The sequence below is a fragment of the Thunnus albacares genome, chromosome 11, assembly GCF_914725855.1.
Source record: "Thunnus albacares chromosome 11, fThuAlb1.1, whole genome shotgun sequence".
Lineage (NCBI taxonomy): Eukaryota > Metazoa > Chordata > Actinopteri > Scombriformes > Scombridae > Thunnus > Thunnus albacares.
Window position 1 is genome coordinate 10,915,112 of NC_058116.1, and position 19,625 is coordinate 10,934,736.

General features: G+C 42.0%; 2 protein-coding genes across 8 annotated transcripts in view; one reads left to right on the plus strand and one right to left on the minus strand.

Moving 5' to 3' along the window:
- The window catches only part of il1rapl1a (interleukin 1 receptor accessory protein-like 1a), a 279,575-nt gene extending 268,334 nt beyond the window's left edge, over nucleotides 1–11,241 (plus strand). For 6 of the 7 annotated variants that reach the window (XM_044365095.1, XM_044365099.1, XM_044365096.1 and 3 more), the window contains 5 exons: nucleotides 1,551–1,696; nucleotides 4,016–4,162; nucleotides 7,355–7,525; nucleotides 8,418–8,462; nucleotides 8,987–11,241. In XM_044365095.1, the coding sequence (XP_044221030.1) occupies nucleotides 1,551–1,696; nucleotides 4,016–4,162; nucleotides 7,355–7,525; nucleotides 8,418–8,462; nucleotides 8,987–9,708 (1,231 nt within the window). In that variant the 3' untranslated portion in view covers nucleotides 9,709–11,241. The remainder of the gene's footprint in view (nucleotides 1–1,550; nucleotides 1,697–4,015; nucleotides 4,163–7,354; nucleotides 7,526–8,417; nucleotides 8,463–8,986) is intronic. The other variant, XM_044365098.1, reaches the window with a different exon arrangement.
- Nucleotides 11,242–15,480: 4,239 nt separating this feature from the next.
- Nucleotides 15,481–17,353, minus strand: nr0b1 (nuclear receptor subfamily 0, group B, member 1). The gene is made up of 2 exons (XM_044365102.1): nucleotides 16,424–17,353; nucleotides 15,481–16,051 (listed from the first exon to the last, which is right to left on the minus strand). Exons 1-2 carry the CDS (start codon nucleotides 17,121–17,123, stop codon nucleotides 15,810–15,812), a joined length of 942 nt encoding a protein of 313 aa, XP_044221037.1. The 5' UTR covers nucleotides 17,124–17,353; the 3' UTR covers nucleotides 15,481–15,809.
- Nucleotides 17,354–19,625: the final 2,272 nt, after the last annotated feature.

The following is a 19,625-nucleotide window of genomic DNA, read 5'->3' on the forward strand; positions in this document are numbered from 1 at the left end:
TTGCAGGTGTACGTTGAATTGAATGAATAAAAGGAACAAATTAGTTGGAAATTGATCACTAAATGAGCAAACGCAGAGGTTTCGCTAATGAGGAAGTTAGAGAAAATTAAAAAGAAAAAGTGCCTGCAACAGCCAGAGTTTGAGAACGTGTTCACAATTCACTCATTCGGCTAAATCTATATTGATAAACCCAGTCACCCAAAAGAAAAGTAGAGGATTTTACATTTACAAGATTTACATGGAAATCTGAAAATTTGCCCTTTATTTAATACATGTCGGAACATTTTCCAGCTATACACAGTCTGATGTAGTTATGTTCTCAGCCCAGTTATGTGTGTGTGTTATGAGCTGTCTTCCTGTTCTCGTGTATCTCCCTGTGCTTCATGTGGACATTCTTATGCACCCACTCTAACTTCAGGTCCTCACCATCTCCATCATCTCCATTTTAGGCTCATGTTGAATACGGCGGTCCTTCTCCATCAGGTTGTGTGGCAACGAGCTGTGCTGGCTCATATAGTGTGAAACGGGAGGCTTCAAAGAAACCCACCACTCCCTGGAGAGACATGAATTATTCCTGTGCCTCCTTCTCCCAGCGCTCCAGCCCCCAAACATTGCACAACAAACTCAGCTGAAACTACAAATATCATCAGCACTGCCTCAGTCTCTCTACGCAAAGCCCATGATACACTTTCAATTACATGATGCCAAATCTCCCCAACAAGCTGTCCTTATGTGCAGTTTATCGGCTTGAAGGCGTGAGAGAAGAGAGATGCTTGAGAGTCATTATCCCCCTACACTCACACGCACTCCCCTCCTTTCCCATCCTACTCCTCCTTCCCAACCTCACGCATAGCCTTTATTAACACATACAGTTGATGACACAACGCCCCGTGCACACATGCTCGCTCGCACAAACAGAGGAAATCTCTTTCTCATTTGCACTTTATTTCCTCCAAAGTGTCATTTGTGCTGAGGGTGCTGTAAAAAGTGGGCTAAGTAGTGTGTCTAAGCATTATCTCCCCATTCTCTCCTCCATCAGGCTCAACCAGCCCAGCCAGGGACACTCATTTACTTTATGGAATATTACTTTCTCTCCTCTCTCCGTTACCATGGCAGCCGCTATAAAAAGATTTTCTTCTCATCGCCATTGTTTGATCCCTACCCCACCCCCCTACCCCCTCCCCTGCTGAGGAAGAGCCCTTATTGATTTTCATTTCTCATATGTTTTGAGTGCAGAGAGAGAAATTAACATAGCATGAAGTACTTACAGTAAAGGGGCTTCGCTGAGATGCAGAATGCAGACACACGCTTGCGGGCATTTTCATCGCTTAACCCTTGTGGATTGTAACACAATATGTTCTGTGATTGCTGTATTCCAGATCATGAATCTTAAAGCCCTATCACACATGCTGCCTGTCATCAAATTCACATGCACTGATTATACATTCTCGTACAGACAAAAGGAACATGCTACGTCTCTTCTGCTCTTTCCAAAATTGGTGCTACAGAGAAGCATTACTTAGTGGGTTTTTTTATCATTTGTCTTGCAGGGTTGTCAAAGAGCATCTCGGTGAGCAGGAAGTAGCCATTTCCTTGACAATTGACTCATTGGAAGAGGAGGACCTAGGAAATTATTCCTGTTATGTGGAAAACGGTAACGGCCGTCGCCAAGCTACCATCCAGCTCTTCAGGCGAGGTAAGGGTTATTTGACGTTTGCCACATCCACCTTGATGACTGTAAAAGCCCTTGACATCCAGTTTTTCTTCTATTTCCCTAAAAAATGACTTAAAGGCTGGAAAATCATTTTGTTCCTCATTTACATATATATATGATGTGTTTGACAGTATCATATGTATAGACTGTATCAGCTAGTTCCAACTCTTCATTAAAACTAATGATGAATGAATATTCAAAGCCTCACTGGATTTACAATGGATCAAATGACCAGAAACACGACTCCAAACCGGTGCTAATGATGCTCTGTATCTGCTGGATGTGTAAATAAGCCACTGTTTGTTTGCTAATTCGCCATATCAACTTCATAAGCTGATAATATATCAGTGTTTTGTTTACAGCTTGTTTCCGCTGCCCCCAAGTGACCAAAAAAAAATTTTTATCACAGGATTAAAGTGTGCACACAACAAACATATATGTTTCCTAACATTTGCTTCAGATAATGGATAGTTCTTTTAACAAAAATGTATTTGAATACTTCCCTTCATATCCCCAAAAACCTTACAGAATCATTTTCTCTTCCTTTCTGATCCGTCTGATCTTTTTTATTTAGTTCCTCCATCCGTGCTTGTGTTTACAGTCTGTGTTTGGGCTGCATTTGGTTGTGTTGTTTCCTCCTTCATGTGCGCCAGCAGCTGTGCAGCTATTTTGACTCTCTAGCATGACTTGTCTGAAGCTCTTTTCATGCACTGGTTGTCACCCTACAAAGAGAGGTAATTTGATGGCTGTTTAAACAGCAAATTGGTCCTTGGCTTTTCCCAACAGGCCAGTAAGTTCGGCATACAATTACATTTTAAGTCTTTATCTGTCTGTCTCCTCACTTTCTCTGTGACCGTCTTTTGTAGATGGCCCATTTCCATTTGAGTGGGCTTTGTAGGCTGTAGACAGCTCAATTTAACTCTCCTCTGTTCAGCAGCATTTCTGAGGAGAGGGATGCTAAGGAAGACTTCAAGTCAAGTCACTCTCTTACCCTCTCTCTCTCTGTCTGTTTCTCACCCACATTATTCTGATGTTTATTTCATGTTTCCCCACTCACCCCGAATGCATCACTCATAAGCCCTGCAGCAGGTCTATGAATGTCTCAGCAGGCTGCCTTTCCTTCCAGCTCAGAGGAAAGAGAGAGATGGAGAGTGAGGAGCGTTGGTCAGTTAAACATAAACAACTTTAGAGAGTGAGGATGATTGCTGATAATTAGGTAGAATCTTTAAAATTATGGAGAGGGTCAAGAAATCACATATCAGAGGGACAAAACAACAAGTGATGTCTTTCTGAGAAACAGTATTAGTTGTTTTTTATGAAAAACCATCAAAGATAATGTGCCAGCTCATACATTTTGGGGTCTACTGTTTTATTACAGTCATTATTTAGTCTAATATTATGTCTTAAATTATAACTGTTTGAAGGAAAATACACATGCGGTGTCAAACATGCAATTTGAACTTGTTTAACAGTAATAAAATATATGTTTTATGGCATCATACTGATGCTACAATGATTTGTAAAGATATGTACCTTAGCAGTGTACATAATCTGTGATAATATAGACAATGCATTATGGTTGCCATGGCAGCCGCGCCACATTCCAGCCCACAGTGACAGAGATATAAGGTGAACCTGTTCTAGCTGAGCCAACCAGGTAAATGCTGCTTTAATACACAACATAACTCATCCTTCCCCGAGCTAGGCCTCTGGGGAGATGGAGAGGAGATAATAGAGAAGAGAAATGAATGGAGAGACAGAGGGAGAAGAGAGGGAGGGTGAGAAGTGAGAGAGCTCCAAGAGCCAGAAGAAGAAGAGGTGTGATGGAGAGAGGAGTTAGTGAGATGAGTAAACTGAAGCTTCTTGTTTTGAAAAGGCTTCCATCCATGTCCAGAATTATCACAAGTCCCACCATGGAAGGCAGCCAAAGTACAGAGCTGTGTCATTTCTGTGCTGCTCCAAAGAAATGAACCCAATTTCTCATCATCTCCCATTTTTTCCCTCATGTCTCCCTGCACTGTGCCCTCTCATTTTTCCCAAACTCATTATGAGTCTCATGTCTCTTCCCCCTGAAGATTAATGCTGCTTCGCTCTGAAAATACTGATGATTGTCCAGTCTTCCAGTAAATGTAAATGTGTCCTGAGTTTAACTGGGAACTTATGAAGAAAAACCTCTGTGTCCACCCTGGTGGAGGAATCAGTCCGTTCAATACAGATGTAATTGTAAATGTAGTTTGAACTGTGATTGTCTCAGCAATTTATACTTATAGATATGTTTTGGTCTGTGTGTGTCCATCTCAGCAGAGCTCATGTACACCGTGGAGCTGGCAGGAGGGCTTGGGGCGATCCTGCTGCTACTCATCTTCCTCATCTCCCTTTACAAATGCTACAAGATTGAGCTGATGCTTTTCTATAGGAGGCACTTTGGCAGCGAGGACATGGATGGAGGTAAAGATGGCACAAAAGATTGCAAAGAAATCCTTTCTTTGTCTCTGCTGGAAAGCCTTGAAGCACCAACCTCTTGTTTTAGCAACTTTTATGCCTTTCTGAACCAAAATGATAATGTCAAGCAGGCCTGCTTGTTTTCATAGAGGTGAATGTGTTTACCCATGTGCATATGGTTTTATGTGTGCGTGTGTGTGTTCTGTCAGAGCCTCTATCCATAACACACTCCTGGGTAGATACAGATGTCTTCTCCGTTTGTATATCCAGCAGCCCATTTCCTCGCTCTCTCGCTCTCTCTCAGCAGTTGGTGTAGAGGTGCACGTGATTGTGTGTGTACATTGCTGCAATGGCTGCATAGGGAAGAAACGAGATTTTCAATTTGTTGCCCATTTAAAAAGAGATCAGTCTCAATATGTCACGGAATAATGCCCAGCCTCTGCTGCGGAGGGCCAGATAGGACGACATGGGGACTGGGCAGGCTCGGAGCTCCTTCCCTGAGCGACAAATAGGAGCATAAACAGCTTGGAAATTGGAGGGCAACTTTTTGTTTTCTCTACAGAATATAGTAAACTTTTCATTCAGTTAAGGATTTCTCTGTTTGTGTCCCACTATGTTCTCTTTTTGCTCTGTATTTTCTTTTTAAACATTCTGGAAAGACTGAACTCATTTTTGAATCGCTGGATTGTTTCTACAGTAGCATGAATTATCTATTACATGCTGTTTTGTTGACTCAAACTTCCACATGATTAAGTCATACCGTCAGGGACCACTGATACAAGCTGTTTTTGATTTTCCAAGTTTGCTAGGTGGTTAATTAGCAAGGTTGGTTGCTAATTTGAACGTGTTGTTTGATGTTGGGATCCTATTGAGCGCAGCCCTGGCCTTTCCAGTGAATTTCAAAGCTGCATGTGCTCCTCAAAGAGTTTGTGAAAAAGCCCCTCTTCCCTTTTTGGCTGGCCCACATTCCAGTTTCTACAGAGAATAATGACTAGGACTTACTGAACATGTCACCAGTACTGCTTTTTTCCCATTGTCTATTATCTGCCTTTTCAGTTCTTCCCACTGTCTTCTGGGAAATCATTTTGAGGTGGGGAAGAGGGTGTTGCTTGAATCATGATTTGGGTGTGTTTGTATGTACCCCAATTTATTTCTCATGCACACTTTATGGCCAATATGAACACCCCTGTCCACATGCTTATTTGAAATTTTGTTCTGGGGCTGTTTTTCATGGTTCGGGCCAGGCTACATAATTCGAATTGAGGATGCTAAAGCATACAGTGATATTTTAGACAACAGTGTACACTTTGGTGAAGGCCCTTTTCTATTTCAACATGACAACACCTCTGTGCACAAAGCCTGGACTATAAAGAAGTGGTTTTCTCAGTTTGATGTGAAAGACCTTGATTTCAACCCCATCCAACACCTTTGAGATGAATTGGACAATCGCTGACTGTGAGCCAGGCCTTATCACCCAACATCAGGGTCTGACCTCACCAGTGCTCCTGTGGCTGAATTGGAGCAAAGCCCTGCAGCCAAAATCTGACAGAAAGCTCTCCTGGAACAGTGGAGGCTCTTATAGCAGCATATTGCAGTAATCATACAAGTGATTTTATGTATCTAAGGTTTGGCATCTTGAATAAAAATTTACTTAACAGAAAAAGTAAACTGGCACAGTGAGGGGCAATTTCAATTATCATTTTGTCTCGTTTGAAAGTAGCATTTACTGTCACATAAAGTTCGACTCAAGACTGCATTACAGTAACACAGCATATTCAGTTTTAAAAATGAAAGTTTTCAAAAGTCATTCATACTCTACATCCTTTCAGATACTGACTTCTGCATAAATAGTCCTTTTCTTCATAGCAATTTGATCATTTCTGAGGAAATGACTATTTATAATGAGTGTTTGATAATTGATTTGTTAATGGGGACCTATTATGCTTTTCCTTATTTTCAGTCATATACAGTATATAGTGTTACAATGTCGGATGTTCATGTTAAAAGTGTGAAATAATGATGTAAACATATGTAGAAGTAATCCCTGTGAACAAAAAGCTCAGACTTTAGACTGCGTCGAATGCTCAGTTTCCAACGTTTTTTTCTATTTTCAGCCTGAGCCTGAGCTTGTGACAGATTTCTTTATATTTTCATCTGCTCCATGCACAGCACTCAAGTTCATTGCTCTGCTCCACTAACATTATGGCATTTTTCCATTGTTTTGGGGGTAGTCATGCCGAGCTATGACTCAAGTCAAGCTGGCATGCTGTGACTGTTTTTCCATTACACAGTACAGCAAAACAAAATAAGTAGTTTATTTGTTGGAAATGTACTAGTTGTCTGTAGCTCTTCATCAAACATCATCATCACTGTGGCTGTTTCTGCTTGTACTATTCCTCCCTGCATGATTTCTAACTGATCCACTGAACAAAGAGCTCCAAGTATTTCCATATGTTGTTGTGTCAACCAGTTTTTAGCGCTGCTCACGAAGCTCTGCTAATTCAGTGAGGAACTTGTTTTATTTCCTGTAAATTCTTCACAATAAAAGTCTCCTGTTATTTAGTCATTACAAAACTTTTAATAGGAAGCAGTAAGGCAGGAAATGTTGAGTTTGCATCGGCGGCAACTTAACACAACTCTGATACGGCTGCTCCTTGGCAGGCTTCCGGAAAGCTGGCCAGTCAGAACAGAGTGGCCTCATCGGGAGGGGGGGCCGTAAAGAGAAAGGAGCTAAGACTGCCTTTTAAGAGACAGAGGCTGAACTGAGGGGGTTCATAAAGGGCCAGTATAAGATAAATAAGGAGTTTTTTAAACTGTGAATCATGCAAAGCTTCTCTAGTGGAGTCCCTGAATAAAAATATAGAGCTGAAAATGAGCATAATAGGTCCCACTTTATTCCAACATGAAGCAATGATTGATATCACACAAAAAAACAAATGATTAGTCATAAAATAGACAATGTTGTGATGCTAACTGGGGTTTTGAAGCCAAAATTAGAAAGAGTTTTGTGTTTGAGTTTTTAAGCCAAAGCAGTTGTAACACACTGTAATGCCCAAGGTTTTGGAATGAGATGTTCATCAGTCAAATACAGGTGTAATGTTGGGTTTGTTGTAAGTTTTTGATTGTGCCATGAGAAGTCAAGAGTCCACTTTTTTCAACAGCCACTCCCTGCTGATTCTCTCTGTTGGCTTTTTACAGAAAACAAAGACTACGATGCGTACCTGTCCTACACCAAAGTGGACCCTGACCAGTGGAGTCAGGAGACCAGGGAGGAGGAACGTTTTGCCCTGGAGATCCTCCCTGATGTGCTGGAGAAACATTACGGCTACAAACTCTTCATCCCAGATCGAGACCTCATTCCAACAGGAAGTAAGCACCGTGACTGTGTAATATACTGTATTGGAGCGTGAGGGGCATTTACTGTTTTGTGTAGCGTAGTTGCTGCAGTGTTTGGAATATTTCGTCATAGTTTTGAAATGTTTGTTGCTTGTTGTTTTGTCTTTAGTGTTGTTTTTCACTGTCACTGTCTTGTGTTTCAACATTTTGTGCAGTTAGGGTTAATTCAAGCAGGGTATATCCGCACTCATGAGTGATGAATGGATGATTGTTCCAGTTTTCCAAATTAGGGAAGAGGGAAAAGGCAATATTCAGCCCAATGCTGTCAATGAGAACCTTTTTCTTGTATCCTCTAAAACCTCTCTTGATAAAAGCAAACCATTCTTAACTGGCTGTTCCCATTCTATGTATTACAGAAATGGTAATATAGTATACAGTGAGCACTGGGAGCTGATATAATGAACAAATTTATCATCCTCCCTGGTTGTCATCCATGCATTTATAAATCCATGAAAATTCTGTCTGAACATATTCTCATGCGTGCTAACTCTGCTGAGCCCGTAGTACACAGTGTGCTCTAGTTAGTAGTGATGCTGTGTGTTTGTACTGTAGACTTCATGTGGAACAGATAAAACGCAAACACATCCTAGCTGGTCCAGACAGAATTAAACATCAATGGGAAATGTGTGAAGGCTCCGAGCCCTGCCGACTGAGCTGTCTCTTTCCTTTAATCAAAAGACAAGTGCCGCCAGCTTCAGCACCAAGCAAAATCATTGTAGATGAATGTCCAATCAGGGAAACATGGTATGTGAAATAAAAGATGAGCGAGAGGAAACTCGGCCACTTTTTACGACTGTGTTGAGAATGTTTCTGTGTCTGTACTGTGTTCTTCCTGTGACCTGAATGTGAACATGTTTATGTTTAGGTCTCACCAATGAGCATTACCAGGATGACACTCGACTCTTTGGAGGTACTCGCCCTCAGTCTTTTCCTCTTGTATCAGCTGCTGTCATTTACCTGCTCCTAGGAAGTTTCAAAGAGGCGCTTAGAGTGACGCTGTTATGTTATCTGAAATATCAGTTCAGTAGACAGCAACTCAGTCTAATCTTATATATTGTGCAGCTTTATCAGTCATCTCCAGCTTTGTCTGTGGGTCTGCCTTCTGGAGTATTGATTGCAATACATAGAATAGTCCTTTACATTGTAAACATACATGCATTTATATATGTATGTATCTGCACACACATACGCAGTAACCATGTGATTCTGTACACACTATACACTAAAATCAATGTAATAAAATCAGACGCTGCAGGTCGACAGCCGGTCATTGTCTTGTGTTTTGTGTCTGGTGCTGTATGTCCATCCATTGTTGAGTGTTGTGCCTTGTTCTCATTAGATCTCCTGTGTTGTATGTACATCATTCAACTATGTCACCACTCTTATGCCTTTGCATTTTTCTTCTTTTCTTTCTTTACCCCTTGTTCTCTGCAGCCTACATAGAGGACGTGGCACGCTGTGTAGATCAGAGCAAGCGCCTCATTATAGTTATGACACCCAACTATGTCGTGCGGAGAGGCTGGAGCATCTTTGAGCTGGAGACACGGCTGCGCAACATGCTGGTGACCGGCGAGATCAAGGTCATCCTGATTGAGTGTGCCGAATTGCGCGGCATCATGAACTACCAGGAAGTGGAGGCTCTCAAGCATACCATTAAAACCCTCACTGTCATCAAGTGGCGTGGCCCCAAGAGCAACAAGCTCAGCTCCAAGTTCTGGAAGCAGCTGCAGTACGAGATGCCGTTCAGACGCACAGAGCCCATGCTCACCCATGAGCCGGCGCTGGACGTCAGCGAGCAGGGCCCCTTCGGAGAGCTGCAGACCGTCTCTGCCATCTCCATGGCAGCAGCCACCTCCACCGCCATGGCCACCGCCCACCCAGAGCTGCGTTCCTCTTTCCACAACACCTACCACACCACCATGAGGCAGAAACACTACTACCGCAGCTACGAGTACGACATACCCCCAGGAGGGACCCTGCCACCTCTGTCCTCTCTAGGGAACCAGCACACCTACTGCAACATCCCACTAACACTGCTGAACGGACAGAGGCCTCCTGGGAAGAGCCGAGAGCACAGCCTCGAGGAGGCACATGCTAACAACGCCATGCTCCCTCTGCTGCCGAGAGAAACCAGCATCTCCAGCGTCATCTGGTAGTGATGAGCAGAATCAGCTGTAGGAAAATCAGTCAGGGTCAGACATGGCTAGGCTCAGTCTGGTAGCTCTTAGGAACACAGTCAATGGTCATGATGACAGCGAGAAGTGTTTTGGATCCATTTGGTTCCTTGTTGTTAACTGGCAGCAAGTCATGGAGATACAGCAGGTTTTTGGACTCTGTCTCCCTCTTTTTGTTTTGTTTTTTTTCAAGTGGACAGCACCTCCGTTACAGGAGATGTTTTCTATGTGGAACCACAGGAGATTTATGAACAAAATGATAACACACTGTTTCATCAACTAGCGAGAGACGGACTCGCAAGAACTTGACATTAAACAACAAACACACTATGGCAATTGTGCACACACACATACAAACACATACACACGCAAATGTGCATACATACAAACAAAAGGAAAACAGGGTCTTGTACATATATTTCAATTTATTTGTAGCATCAGTGTTTTCCTGTTTTGTTCTTTTGTTTGTTTTACTCAATCATGTTTGTTGCCTTCTCTACTGTAGGACTTTGCTTTAACTTGTTATACAGAGTTGTATATTTTTATTGTTTTCTCTTTTTAGTTTTTTTTTTTTTTAACTCTTATTTCAACATGCTTGTTTGGAAAGCCAGTATGTCATGTACCTGCGCTGTTGTTTTTTTTTATGTTTGTCAGTTTCTTTTTAAATCTTTGTGTAGTTTCAATTTTTTAACACTTTTGGAATTGCCTGGACATTTCAGGAGCTTCGAGGAGCTGAAACTTCTTTTTGTTTACCTGTAAAAGGTGTATCTAGTTTAAAAAGAAACTCTCTTTTAAAAAATCATAGAATATGCAAAAAGAAGGAGGAGCTGGCAAAAATACACCGTCCTGTTGGAGCAAGAAGGAGGAGCGGTTGGAGGGCAGTGCTAGTCCTCTCCAATCATATAGACCAATAGACTGGCAGAGCTCTCTCTAAAGCTTCATATTTTCTATTGAAACAAACAGCCTTGCTGTTTTAGAGTGATAGTGAAATGCCTCACCTTAAAAAGAAATCTGTAGATTATTTTAAAAAGAATTCTATTTTTATAACAGAAAAGAGTTTGCTTGAGAAGTCATACTATTTGCATTTCATCCACCATAGAAAGGGGATTTGTGTATAAGTGTTATGCTGGTTTTGTACACTTGCAATGTGGTTCCTGGTTTGTTAAGAGATTTAAGGTGGCTTTTGAACCCCACATGAAAAAATACGTCCTGTTCTTGATTCAGAAGTAAAGCATTTTCAATGTTTTGGTTTTTTTAAAAACATAATATTATTCCCATTCTGATAGTTACTTTGGCTCATATGGATAGTTCATGTTTAAGGAAAGAAAATAATACATTTGTGTTTTGAAAGACTTTTTAAATATATTTGAAGGTGTGATTTTTGAGTATGCATAGCAAATAGATATGTATTCTATATATAATATAGATATTTATATAAATATATAAACACAATTTTCACTTGGAAAGAAATGTCTATCTTTATAGAAACACAATCATTATCAGTTGCCCTTACTTTCTCACTGCACATTAAAAACATTGATTTCCTTTTGATGTTTTCCTTTTGTGTACTAGTTTTCATGACACCCTGACAACATACTGATTACATTTTAATAGTCAGATTAATGGCAAATTCATCATCTACTGTGCGTTCTTTGGTGGCAGCAGTTGGTTAATGGGTAGAAAAGTGAGTTTGAATCAGCGATCCCGCTTAAAGATCTGGCTCAGAGAAAGTGAACAAGCATCCTTCTCTCTCCAACTACTGATGAAATGCCTCTAAACACCACAGAACTAGACTGTCCCTTCAATTGCCAACTGTTCTTGTAGTAGACGCCACTACAAGACTATTTTGGTACTAGACAGCCTGTGTGTCCAACCTGTTTGTCTTCATCTGCTCTCTGTGATTATTGCCATAAATAACAGCAAGTTGAAATGATTTTATTTCAGATACTCAAACAATCCTCTAAGGACATTATGAAATGTGTTATGCAAATGATGAAACATGGGAGATATAATCTGCTGTACCCAGAGGAGAGAGAAAGAAACCATCTTGTGTCCAGATGTATGCTGCATTTTTGGATCTCTTCTTCAATGATTCTTTCAAGCCTTTCAAGAAACAAATTACTCAATTATCCTTAACAGCCAACCATCAATGCAGTGGGAAAAGGTCCATTTTTAGACAGCGCATAATGACGGAGCTCATGAAGGGAATCTGACAGTTTATAATGTGCTGATAGGGGGGTCTCTGTGGCCTAATGGTTTAGAACTCCTGCCATGTAATCGCAATTTCCCTGCTTCGATACTGGCCGGAGACATTTATTGCATGGCAGCCCCGTCACTCTCTCCCCATGTTTCCTGTCTATCTCTGCTATCAGACAGGAGCAGAAACGCCAAACAAAGATAAACCTTTAAAAAAAAAAAAGTGCTGATATGAGAAACATTTCAGCTTTAAGCCATGGAGCTTCATTTGATGCCTGACTTCCGCTTGGCGACATAAACACAATGGAGTCTGAGTGCTGCCAAAGAGTGCCATCTCATGGGGATTCACACTGCGTACAAGGGGTGTTTGTGATTGAACACTGGTAAACACAGAAAGAGAATGCACATTTACTGATTCACTGTCAATCCCAAGAGAGAACAGAGAAAAAGAGAAACTGGGGCAGAAGAAACAGACGGGGACAGACTGAGTTAAAGCCAGAGAAAGGGAGAAAGAGAGTGAAAGACAGAGTTTGTCACAATAAAGACCGTTTTTGTCCGTGCCAGGGTGCACAAAAAGGGCTGTAAAGCTCAGAGGTTTTTAGACTATGTAAACACACAAACCCCAAAGACAGTTATAACAGCATCAATAAGAAAATAAATGAACCACAACCACTGGAATTTTCATTGGCTGCGGTTCTTTTCATAAAGATGCCACCAGAGGCATGCACACACACAAGCACACACAACATGTTGTCAACCACAAGTAGAGCTAGTGACTGTTGTGTGTTGGCAGCCTCCTGCCAGACAGCTGCAGTTTTATTAGCAGACACTGGATTAATAGACTCTTTATTACCCAGAGCAATTAAGGACTTAATTGGAGAGAAAATAGGCCCCATCGAGAGGGAACGGGTAGAGGAGATAGTCAGGAATAAGCATATCTTTAGAGAAAAGTCCATAGTGGCATATGTACAAGTGTGTGTGTGTGTGTGTGATTTTTCCCTTTTTCCTGCAATGCCTCATCAGACCACCAGGAGGTATGTGAGAGTTATCAGTGCTCATATGTATCATCCAGCTGGTATCTCATGTTTTCTGCGGCCCTGCTTATTGTTGTCTTCACTTCCTTCCTTCCAGTGGTAGTCCATTTCAGTTGAATGTAGTTATTCTGTTCTGAGTGGCAATAAAAATAGTACAGAGACATTTCTCTGCTTTGAGGCACACTTAACAAAAAAAAAAACCTTGCTACTCTTGTAAACATCTTTTTGTTGAGAAACTAAACTGCAAAGTGATAACATTCCTGGAAATTAAATTTAGTCTACTCTTAGTATTTTGTTTGTCATAAACAGCAGGAGCTCTAGCAGAAAAGGCTACCAAACTGGTGAGTCCATAATCAATGTTGAGCATTGGTGAGGGGAGAGTACCTCGACTCAAAGCTTTGCTCAAGCAGCCTTTTTTTTTCAAACACACATCAGGCTCAGGGCTGAAATGTGCAATCTCTCTAACTATGCATCATATGGGAAGACTGCATTTCATCAGAATACTGTTTAATAAGGCTGTTGTTTGTATAGCACTTCCCGTCCTGCACGCTCAGCCTCCACACTGCCTCCGCTTTACTCTCAGCTCACACACACACACACACACACACACACACACACACACACACACAGTCAGCTTCCATATGCTGTTGCACACTGATGGCAATGCTCCCAGTTTTAAAGTCTAGCCAGGAATAAGAGGTCATTTCATGGTCCAATGGCTCTCTGACTGGGAATTTTTTTTTACTTCTTCTTCTTTTGTGTGTCTATCTCCGTCCCTCTCTTTCTATCTCATTTCCACTTCCTCTCCTTTATTTGAGTATAATCCAAAAATCAGCAGAGTGGGGCATATATAAATGTAAAGTAGTTACCTCCTGCCTAGGTTATTTTGTAAGATCGGGCCAAAACAAAGCCACAGGGACCAAGCACAGGTACAGGCCATCTGGCCCTTGAACAGTGACTTGAGTAGTGTAGCTGCTGGAAGCGGGAATCAGGGCCTGTGTTTGTCAAGCTGCTAAAAGTACAATTTTGGCCTTAAGTGAAATATAAAAGTAAGAATCCTTCATTTGTACTCCTACTTGCAAGCCTATCACTGTATTTAAATGTCTGATAGTCTGCTAAACCATTTTTTATTTTTTTAAAATTTGGCAATTATCAAGGGTGCTAACAAAGAAACAAGACTGAATCTGGCATTGACTTTATTTGCAGTCACCTTCTAAGCATATTCATCGTCTGCCCTTGTCAGTGTGCTACTAAATTCTCCTCATTATATGATTTCTCTGGCGAATCTCATCCACCAACAGCAGAATGTCTTGCAGCAGAATTTTGTTTCCATTTCAGCTGGTTTCCTTTCATTTCATCCCTAGTTACATATTTTAAAATTTTAAATATATTAGGCTGTTGTTCATTTCACATGTAAATTATTCACCCTGATTTTTTTTTAAAAATCACACAAATAAAATGAACTTCTTAAAAATGATATATGTTCTTGACATACCACATAAGGATTGAACAATATGGCAAATGTAGGATCAATCCATATCTCTGATTGTCCTTCTCTGCATGTAATCATGTGATGAGAGTTGCTCTTCAAAGTTACTTTTAAATTTTGCTGCAAGTAGCAGTAAGTCACTTGATAAATGTGTTTTACTGCTCATTCTTTAGTGTTATTCTTAGACATTTGATAAATGCAGGCCCAGGTCCAGGAACTTAGCTTCATTAAATTATTTGGTCATACTGTAAGGAAGTCTTTGCCCCACTGTCCACTCATATTGTAAAGTATTTTAACATATCAGTCTCTATAGAACTGATAGAAACAGATGTTTTATGATGATGCCATGAACCTACAATCCCTGGTCTTTGACTTTATAAGACCGGTTTCCAGCTGCTTTTCCTCTGCACTATAAGGGTTTTCCAGGGAGTCCATCCTCCATCCTTTCACTACACAATATATGCTCTGGACATTTTAGCCTGCATCAAAATTCCACACTGTAATGGCCAGAGTTGGAGGGACGAGTAGAACATTACCTGAGGCGCTTTTACTCCACCATTTCTGTACCCCTCTGTGTGTGTGTGTGTGTGGTGTGTGTGTGTCTCCTCTCTGTGTCAGCGGATGGGGAATGATGCATGTGCACAGCCTAAAAGCAGCAGGTGGTATACTGTTGCACCCTGGTGGTCTAACATGGCATTTCACCTGTGTTTAGAAGTCACAGTGCCACAGTTGAACCCTCCTCCTTACCTGCAATGTGTCAGACGGGACTGTGTGGGCCACCACAGACTCATCTCCATCTATAGTTGACGTAATAAACCTTTATCAATAAGTTCTGTAAACAACACAGTTGATGTGAATCAGTGTGACTCAGATTTTTCAAGGTAACATATGTATGCTGTAGCTATCACTGCTTACGTACTGAGACATATTATCTCCTGCATGATGCTTTCTAAGACTGATTTCACACAGGAAAGTGTGTCAGTGATGACAGAGCTGATATCACACACACACAAAATAAGGAGGTTAAAAAAACAATTCGGAGTATTTTTTTTATTATAGAAAAATAGTTTATATAAAAACAAATAAGTTATGAATTCCAGCAGCTGCTTTGTATTTTTCCTCTGTCATGACAATTTTCAGCCTTCAACACACTCAACATCTTGCTTTCTCTTTCATTCTCTCATGCACACACACATATTCTTGCCTGTGTTGCTCATTTCACAGTCCTTGAAGATCTCCCACATACAGTAGTTGTAAATGCAGTCCCTATCCTCCTCATCTGCCTTCTTACCCAATCAGAGCTTGGAGCATTTCAGTCCATCTTGCAGCTGAAACTGCTGAATTCAACTCTGTCCACTCTGGATCTACTTCCCGTAGAACATCTCCTTGAGCACCTCCTCAATGTTGACGGTCCCTATGATGGGTTTGAAGAAGAGCTGAGCGACCACCGGCGGGCTGATGGCCCTCAGCATGGACAGAGCGATGAGCAGCTTGGCGAACCGCGTCGTGTCCTCGCGGTGGATCAGCCTGACGTGCTCGTTCAGAGCCTGGTGCGCCTCCCGACGCAGAGACTGGATGTAGTGGAGACAGCGCAGACCCTCCAGATCTGCGGAGAGAAGACGAAAAGGGAGATGAAAGTGAGACGACTGGAAAAAGTTCAGTCTCTAGTCAGAAATGCTGCAAAAAGACTACAGACAGCTGTCAGTTAGAAAATGCAATGAACCTATTTGGAGCCCAAATACTAAAGTCTAACTCAGTGGTAGATTAATGGCACCATATAATTTCAATTATGCACAAGTTACTGCTAAAAAAAAAAAAAAAAGCATATCTCCTAAATACCCTAGTAGGCAAACTTGTAAACTATGAATGCACTATTGTACTGACTTGAAGATATTTTAATAATCTAGCCTGTGTTACACTCAGTTGTAAGTCAGCTGTGTGCCATCTATGTTAAATAACTTTAACAACTCTGACCTACCAGGGTTGAACAGCACAGCTCCTTTCAGATACGCGTACTCCTTCGTACTGATATCTACACTCCAGCACTTCTTCAGGAAGGCTTTGATCGCTTCGATATCCACAACAGAGACCCCGGCTGTCGCTCTGGTCTGGCCGGCCAGCACCTCGTTCTGTCTGTCCGGTAAACCCGTGAGGATGCGCTGTAGCATGCTGGGCTCCACGGTCTCCGTAGTCTCAAAGTCCACCCGGTCTTGTGCGAGTCCCAGCACGAGAAGGGGCGCCCAGCCGCTCCGGATCAGCATCAGCTGGTCGTCCTCCGGCAGCTCACGAAAACAGGGGACGTTTTTCACGAAGCGCAGCGTCTTCACCAGAACCGCCGACGCGGCTTTGCACGTCACCTGCGGGGAGCGGAGGATACCTCGGCGCCGCGTCGAGCCGCAGGAGCAAGCCTGCTGCCGGTGCTCCTGCAGCGAGGCTGGGGCTGCGTTGGAGGAGGTCCTGTGGAATAAGTTATGCAGTGTTTGTTGTTGCTGTTGTTGCTGTTGTTGTTCTTGTTGTTCTTGTTGTTGTTGTTGATGTTGTTGATGTTGTTGTTGTTGTTGTTGTTGTTGTTTCTCCTCTGCTGTCGCAAGGCTGTCACTCTTCAAAATGCTGTAGAGGATGCTGCTGCTGTTTCTGCCGCTGGCACCTCGACAGCGGCAGCCCTCCAGCGTGGCCATGGCCGCTGGCCGCTCTGCATGGGCCGGAGCTCAGCGCGTCCCGCTGTCTTTGAAGCGCCGGAGGTCAGTTCAGAGGTAGCGCTGTTTTCTTAGCCCCTGATAGCCCCGAGTGAAGGGCAGCACGTTTATATTAGCTCCCGTCTTTCCCCGCGCTTTGAGAGCTTTTTCAGACCCTCTGCATATTCCGCCTCCCACACTCAGGCACCTCCTCTTTCTCCACCTCCTGTCTCGCTCTCTCTCTCTCTCTCACGCACGCACACAGACACACACACACAAACGCACACAGTCACTTCAAAGGACATTACATTGACTTACATTAATGTCCTGGAGACTTATCCTCACCGTAACTATAACCACCACATGCCGAACCCTAACCTTGATATAACCCTAAACTAACCTTAACTTTAAACCAAGTCTTCACCTTAAAATTAATGATATACATCAAGGGAACTTGCTTTTTGTCCCAATAAGGGAGGCGACTCCCCACTAGATGATGACTGTAAACAGATTTATGTCCCTATGATATGAGGAATACCTGGTCCAAACACACACACACACACACACACACACACACACACACACTTATACATACACACACCTTTTAGGGCTCAAATATTCAAGACACACTGCTGTAAAACTTATTGTTTTGCAAGAATCCACGTCAGACAATACGCACCTTTCATCTCTTTTGCTCATCTGTGAAAAGTTACAACAAAATGCGTGTCTTCAAAATCTCAGCCTGATGGCACAAAATCAAAGATAAAAAGCAATAGTCAATAGGTCTGGTTAATTAAATGGATTGTGTTATTAATTGTGAGAGAGAATAAAAAAACCAAGAGGGAGGAAAACACAGACAAGAAATCAGAGCCTAGTTCTATTCTCAGCATTACCTTGACTCTCTGGCAGTGCTGTTTATCAGGCAGGAGCTGGTAAAAAATATAGGCCAGCGACGGATCTGAAGGCTTAATTATTTTAGGGACAATTTATATGATTTTCTATGAGAAAGAAGTAGGAAGAGCTGAGCTGTGAAGGCCAGCCTCCAACCTTGACTCGGACACACTGATATTGATTTAACCGTGAAAACAGGAGCTGGTGAATTATGATGTCATGACTCAATGCTCTCCTTGCCTCTGTCAGTGAAGGAGGATGGGGGGGGGGCAGGAGGGGTGATGGTGGGGGGGGGGTAGCAGGGGGAAGGAGGGGAGGAGTGTGGAGGTCAGTGAATGAGAGACTGAGAAAGACAGGTCTGGATAAAGCAGATGAATTAGAGGTTTATCTTAATTGCTCCTAAGAGGGATCACAGGTTAGGGCTGGCTGCTAACTCAGAGAGAGGGAGGTGGGGGGGGGGGGGGGGGGCTCTGGGGAAATAAGAAGTGATTACAGAGGAGTTTATCCAGAAAAAAAACAAGCAAGGAAGAATGAAACAAAACTAAAAAAAATACAAAAGTTTTCAATCAATGTCCTGACTTACAGGTTCAGACAGTTCTGGTGTAGTCACCTATACCCTCTCACTGTCACGCGAGGGTCTTCTTGGAAGGTTGCTTTGGTGTAGAGAAAGGATGACACTGAGTGCATGTTCACATTCACGAAATCCAGCAGTAAACAGGACCTCAGTGTCCACTTGTTCTGTTGCGCTGAAGGACACGGCTATGAATGGAAGCAGGATGAAAAACTTTTGCTGTAGTGCCACAATATTGTTCAGAGGCCGAATGTCTTTGTATTGATTTAGCTGGGAGAGAAAACAGAGAGATTTTTCACATGTTTATATCAAGGACACCGCGGGATAAACAGCCTTCACTCAGACTGTCTCTTCTCCTGCTCAAGGCCCAGCCAGTGCAGGTTATAAAAATCCTTCCGTCTCAAGGAGAGATTACATTATGTCTTGTTTCAAACGCACAGAGTTGAAATTGCACTTTGTCTTGCTCTTGGGTCCTCCTTTTCTTCCTTTGTTTATCAATTTGTACAAGATGTACTTAAGTAGCCCCATCGTCTTTCCTTCTGACAGAGCAGATTTGTCAGGCTAAATTTTAGCTAAATTAGCAGTATTATAATTATACAGACTACATATTATATATCTTGTATAATTATAATAATAATGATAAACTAAAGTGCTTTACATGGGGAAAAACGTTTCAGCACTACATTTAAATAAAATCAAGCACAAGAGAAGGTGCAGGAAAATAAATTTAATAAAACACACCACAGAAAATAAGATAAAAGAGAGTGGAATAAATAAAACAAGTAAGACTAACAGCAGAAATAAACAAAACCTTGCTTTAAATTGTCAGACAGTGTTGAATAAGAAGATTTTTCCAAACTTTAAGTCCCTCGCTATTCAAAAATGTCTTTTTCTTCATGTTTCTACAGTTGAATGTTTGAGGTTCACTGTGCAGAATGATGTATGTGCAGAGTTTGACACTAAAAGACTGTTTTCACATTCATCATCTGCTGAGTGCAAAGTTTTGTCTGTGCTCACCTTAAATCTGAGTTTAAGCCGTGTAC